Raw genomic sequence first — 6349 nt, forward strand, 5'->3', positions numbered from 1 at the left:
GAGGAGGGATACATTCATTCAAGGGGCACTTCAGTAAAATCGCATATACTCTTCTGCTTCTTCCAGTCGGATCTCATGGTCAGTTCAGTAGCCGTTGCAGAGAGGGCAATCTGCAAACCGGACGGGCAAGGCAACTACATTAGGTTCAGGGTCTATAGAGATATCTTCTCTCTCCTGCTTGGAAAAGTTCTGTCTATATGCACGTGCTCAAAATGTTCGACGAAATGCTTGCGTGTTTTCCGCGTTCTCTAGGGCAAACTGGGTTTGCGTGCGAGATTACGAATCGCGTTTTCCAACAGCTCCCTGTTTACATCACACGCAATCCAGAAACCTTGGAGGATCACAGAGACAAACCCTACAGTTATATCTCCGTTCATTCAATTCGGTAGAGAAATTTAAAGAGCCTGACTTTGGGTTGCGTCCAGAAGCGGAGCTCTCAGAGCCGTTGGATAGGACTCAAGGGTCAAAAGGATGCCTTACCCTTCACAAAAGGCAAACGCGAACAGCTTTGCTCTAGGAGAGGATTTCTTTCGATGAAGCGAGATTCCTCCGTTTACATGCTCAAAACTTTACTCCACAAAACCTTTCCTTCCCATTTGCCTTTTTATGCTGATCTCTTCTTTTCTTTCGATTCCGGTTTATCTACGGAGTGGTGCCACAGCAGGTGCTCTTCACGGAAATGGACTGATGGGTTCTTCGTTTTTCGCAAACTCTTCAAACTTCTTGCCGACGGGCTTCCAGAACCCACATGCAGTGTTTTGCAAGCAGGAGGAGTTATACTTCTATCCTGCTTGGGCTTATGCACCTCCTTCAGTGATCTCAAAGATACCACTTTCGCTTCTGGAGGCATTCACCTGGACACCCCTGAGATCGGGAGGAACAGAGGTTTCAAAAGTTGATCACTAGATGCCAAGGGTAATCAGGAAAAAAAAAACACGACAGAAAGCTTGAAGGTTTTTACCCTGTTGCTGTTGCTGTTGCTGTTGCTGTTGTAGGGAGAAACAAAGCCATGATTGAGCAACTAAGCTCTGCATCTCCGGGATCAGAAGACTTCGAGCAGTTCAAAGGCATGTCTCCGGAAACAACATAGGTCTTATCGGAGAAGCCTGCCCTTCTCTCCTGGCTCCTTCTAGGTCAGACCATTTCCATAGTTATAACTGAAATTTTGGATTGAGGTTTTCTGACAGCAAAAGTACAAATCTTTTTAATATACTGGGATCAATGTACATTTGTAATCGAAAGGAACGTCTTTGATCGGGAAAGACTCTCCGGGATGTACTCTTCATGGGCGTATTCATTTGCTCAGGTAATCAATCGTATACCCTGTGGTTGGTTACTACTGGTCGGTCCAGAAGATGGTATGGACCTTGTACCGCGTTTTCCGCCCGCAGCTCATCTTCAACTATGTAGTCGGAATGAATATAGAAATAGTTGTCTGTCTACTTCATGTCGGCTCTGTTTTCTGGCTACATTATCCCTAAACCGGTAAACGCCATTGCCATGGGATGATCATTTCGGATTCGGCTATAAATCATATTCATTCGAGTTTTGTATTGATTTCAATTCGAAATTGATAACAACAATCTCCTTTCGATTTTAGAAATATGATATCCATTCTGTTTTTAAACATGATACAGTTATATGTAGGGGTGGCCCTTTATTAATACCTCTAATTCCGATATGCATCTCACTTTTACTGTGAGTTTACCAAGGGGGGCATCTGCGGTATCTATGTTTTCTTTCATGAATCAATAATACAGATTCCGATATCAAGTACGTAACGGATTCCAACTGTTCTGTGAATCCGAATCCAAAGGCTTTGAATAAGGCAAAACATGCGTGTTAAACAAGTATGTTACTACAACTTGGTACAAAGACAGAACACAATGTACACAAAAATTGTCTATTAGCTTCAAAGTCGATCGAATTACCAGATTTTCAGAGGGAGCTCGGAACATTTTTGATGGAGCCTCTGCATGAAGATCTCTTCCCGGCCGAAGAACCGAAAAACCCTCATAGGAGAGATCAAACCCCCGAAAGAAAATATTCTACGCTCCCCCTGTCTACACAGACGGTTTAGTTCTCTCCAATGGTAGTAGTAGAATCTGCAATCAAACTATGATCCCAATCCCGGAAGTTTTACAAAAGAACATATTTAACAAGAGCAAGAACACAAATACAAAGCAGAGAAACACACACAAGAGGGTGAAAACTATCAAACGTGTTGAAGTTATCAGGAAAAACCTCTGACTATAGGCGTCTCCTTATCATAGATAGTCACAAGAAGCCACAGGAGAAGGTAAATCGTCAAAACCTAGAGAGAAAAAGACCCATCAGTTATATTATATCATTTGTACAGCCCAAGATGTATGAGAGAAGTTTGAATTCTCCAAAAGTTTTCGTAAAAATTATGCAGGAAGTTGCGTGAAAATTGGCCGGGAGTGGAAAATCAGAAGCACTGGTGAGTTTACCTTTGGATTGGCCCCATTGAGTTCACGAGTTACAGTGACCCACGGGATCGGCTCAAGCTTTGTTTCGCTGATTCACAGAGGGGACTACACACTATGACAAATGCTAACTCTTCATAGCAATTATCTCATCCCCCATGCATTCCCTAACGTTAATGACCATCAATGCGTCATATGATGGTGAGATGTCGCAGCAGTGACGACGAGGAGACTTCATCTGCAGGGTTAGGATAAGAGAGAATCATGACGGGCTAGACAAATTAAACAGAGTAAATGTTCTCACAAGGAAAGGAGTAGAGATAAGTTACCTGTTCAATGTCAAGCTCCATTTTAGGAGACAGAATTCTGATCTGCTCTAGAAGCTTAACTTTAGCTCTACGGCAATTCCCTACAACATGGCGGGTATAGTTACTCCATGTTCCTCCAGACCCATCTGATCCAACGCCATCTAAGAAAAAGACCAGTGGTCTTTCACAAGGATCTCTAGGATAATCCCTCGTGTTGAACATATAGTTGCTTTGCACTCTTGATCCCCTCCTCCATGTAGTAAAGGTTTTCTGAAGGGAAAGGAGATCGGGAAGGAGTTTGTTGCCTTCATACACTTGAATTGCGTATCCCCAAACGACTGAAACGGTCAATGAATTGGCTTGGTCATAACACACACTTTGCTGCAAAATCCTTGTGGAATCTACATTGACTGCTTCCATAAGATGATCCATGGCTTCGGATCGGTTCAACTTAGGGAAAATCGGATCAACTGCATCCAAGTGATGAAGGGATACCAATGGAGATAGGGGGTGCGCACATAACAATCCAAATAGATTTCCTCTTATATCGATCTGAAAAAAAAAATATAGGACAGATAGTCATGCTTGAGATTAACCCTCTCGGTGTAGTAGCAGATATGGTAAGGCCTACATATATGAGAGAAATAGAATCTATGAAAATTGGTGCTATGCAAAAGATCAAGAATCCTAACACGAGGGCTCACGCTAATATACTCTCCCAATATCTACATAATTAAGCAAGTAATCTACTAAATTTTCATCAGAAAGTTTCTTCTTTAAGAATCATCTTTTTCCGACAAACGTGATCCACTGTTTTCACAATAATCATCTTTCTCGGTTAGTAATCCAGATCGCCTACTAGATATAGTAATAATACAAATGTTCAAAGGGCTCACACTGTATTACCTGATGGAACCCGGGTTCATGAGTTAATGCAACACCGAGCTCAGCCAAGCAGGAGAAGATCCTGGAATCGCTTCCATACATATGTGAATACCTCATCAAACAAGAGTCTAGAACCTTAGCGAGAACCCTAGCAAGCGAAGCGCTAATGGCGAATCCCCCTCCACCGAACGCCATGTCAAACGAATATCTCACGTTCTGATCATAGCTCTCCGAGTTACTCCCCACGTAATACCACTTACGGTAATCGTACTTCGACAGTACCCTCAACAGATTGTCCACGAAGAACAAGGTATCATCGTCTCCGAACACGAACCACCGCACATCCAGATCGCCGCGATCCACTGCCTCCTTCACGACACGAGCCACACGGATCGCCGACCGGAGACCGCCGGGAAAAGTGTACGGAAACCGGGAAACATCTTCGGAGACGATCACAGGAGGAAGACTCGGATCGGATTCAAATCCACCGCGATCGAGGAAAACCAGAGCGCGAGTGGATTTGGGAGAATACCAGAGGCGGACGTAAGAGCTACGGCGGAGCCAGGAGTCATGCGAAGCAGCGATCGAGAAAAGCAAGTGACGACGGCGCGTGGCGTACACGGACAGGGAGCGAGGGATAGACGGGAACTGAGCGGAACGGAGAGGGCCATAGAAAAAGAAGAAGAGGTAGATGACGGCGAAAACAGAGAGGAGCAGGAGAAGATACCGAACACGCACCGGATTGATCGCCGGAGATTTGGTCGGAGAGGGCATTTCCGGCGAGAGAGAAGAATCCGTTCTAGAGAGAGAGGGATCGAGACGCTTCTTACGTCTGGTGTGATTCATCTTGTTTCTAACCTCAGTGGAGCCGTCGCTTCAGTCTCTCGGAAAGTTTAATGGAATAAGGAATGAAAGTTGCCCAAATGTGAAAAGCGACGGCGAATTCACCGATCCGCGTAGATCCGCTGAACCGGAGAGAGGGTCTTGGCTTTGGGCCTTTAATGGGTCTGTATTTGGGCTAAATAGGCCCAAACTCAAATATTATAACGGGTCTGGGAATGGCGCCGCTCCAATTTAATTGGGCCTCCTGTGGGCCTACCCTTCACTATAACAGGCCAGAAATATTGATCTATAATTTTCTTCATCATGAATTGGGCTGAAACCCTGTTTCAAATGGGTCTAAAATTGATCTTTGATGAACTGAAATATTCATTCAAATGGGAATTATATCGGCGCAAATCTCAACTTTGAATAATAATAGTATTTATTTTGAGTTTTTGGCTTTTGATTTTAGAAATCAAAAAAAAAAAAAAAAGAGTTTTTAATTTGTTGTTGATTTAGTTTTCTTTAAGTGTCTATGTTGGGCTTGGCCCATGTCTTTGGTGAAGAAAGAGAAGACTCCGCTTCAAAGGGAGACTTTAGTCTCGCATGAAACCAAGCGGGATTTTTAATCCCAAATCAAAACGGTGAGTTTTGGGAAATAGGGTTAAATGAACCCTAATGCTATGCTTTAGTCTTCGACACATTTTTTTGGGCGTGTGGCTCGAGGAGAGTGAGCGAGAGGTGAGAACGGAGAAGACGAAGGAAGATCCCCGAGGCGGAGGTGCTTCCCGGCGACGGCGAAGCCCAGACCGGCGACGACTCGTCGAAGGCGAGGGAGGTAAGCGTCGGTAAAAGTCTCGTGTCCCTTCTCTTGTTGTTTCTCGGTGAGCCTCCGATCTTGGTGTGGAGGGCCACCGTGTCTCTTGTTCTCCGGTTGTTCCCGTTCCGATTCTAGTGGATTCGCCGGCACCGTCCGGCCGAGATGTAGGCCCGAACCTGGTTCACCGAGTCTCGATCTCAGACGCTCCACCTCGATGGATCTGGCCGCCGGCGCCACCCGCCTTCGTCTTTCACTGAAACACTTAACGAAACATCAAATCGTTCACACAGTCGAGATTCGAACCAAGAACCCTAACTTACCTCGCCTTTGCCGGCGATTCTCCCCGGATCGAGTAACCGGAGCTCTGATACCACTTTGTGAAGTGTGTATCGAGTCCTCACCACTTCTCTCCGACTCACGTCCGTGCAAGAAACGAAAGACACCGGAGACTTTTAACGAGTTCGGTTACCGAGTTAATTACCTACTGATCAGACCTAGACTAAGCTAGACTATCCCAAATTTGGCTAAACCAGACCTAAACAAGACCTAATTAGCACTTACAGACCTATATCAGACCTGTATCAGCCTATTTAAGCCTAACTAGACCTCCTACCCAACTAAACGTAGTCAAATCCAACCTATTCAGGCCTATACTGAACAGAAACAGGAATCTATGACCTACATTAGCTAAACCGAGATCTAAAACAGGTCTATCCTTAGTATATTTCACTAAACCAAGCCAAATTTGGATACTAGACCGATCTAACAGGTAAACCGATCACTACAGACCCTAATCTACCCTAAACCAGTCCACTATGCCCTAAACCAGACACCATCAGACCTAATTTGGACCATCTTAACCCTAAACCAGTTAGTTCTAGTCCTACTTATACACTCCGGACCCTAAAACTGACTCAATCTAGTCCTAAGACACAAAATCAGATCCTAACCCGACCAATACAAGCCCTAATCAGATAAATCAGATCCTAAACAGACCTCTACCAGCCTAAAACCAATCTGATCTTACCTAATACCGGACCCAATTGACCTAGACGGTTCAATTCTAG

General features: G+C 44.6%; 1 protein-coding gene across 1 annotated transcript; it reads right to left on the reverse strand.

Annotated features, from left to right (window-relative positions):
* Window positions 1-1721: 1721 nt before the first annotated feature.
* On the reverse strand, window positions 1722-4537 carry LOC104822287. Its single transcript, XM_010553443.2, has 4 exons — window positions 3662-4537; window positions 2777-3307; window positions 2472-2685; window positions 1722-2314 (listed from the first exon to the last, which is right to left on the reverse strand). The coding sequence occupies exons 1-3, from the start codon at window positions 4484-4486 to the stop codon at window positions 2575-2577; spliced, it is 1467 nt and encodes a 488-aa protein (XP_010551745.1). The 5' UTR covers window positions 4487-4537; the 3' UTR covers window positions 1722-2314; window positions 2472-2574.
* Window positions 4538-6349: the final 1812 nt, after the last annotated feature.

The sequence above is a fragment of the Tarenaya hassleriana genome, unplaced genomic scaffold, assembly GCF_000463585.1.
Source record: "Tarenaya hassleriana unplaced genomic scaffold, ASM46358v1 Cleome36, whole genome shotgun sequence".
Lineage (NCBI taxonomy): Eukaryota > Viridiplantae > Streptophyta > Magnoliopsida > Brassicales > Cleomaceae > Tarenaya > Tarenaya hassleriana.

What these genes read in the sequence shown, in the direction of transcription:
- LOC104822287 (XM_010553443.2), bottom strand. Translation starts at nt 4,486, where the DNA reads ATGAATCACACCAGACGTAAGAAGCGTCTCGATCCCTCTCTCTCTAGA. An exon ending in ATGAACCCGGGTTCCATCAG is followed by an intron (nt 3,308 to 3,661) that starts GTAATACAGTGT and finishes TTTTTTTTTCAG; the next exon opens with ATCGATATAAGAGGAAATCT. An exon ending in TGGAGCTTGACATTGAACAG is followed by an intron (nt 2,686 to 2,776) that starts GTAACTTATCTC and finishes CTAACCCTGCAG; the next exon opens with ATGAAGTCTCCTCGTCGTCA.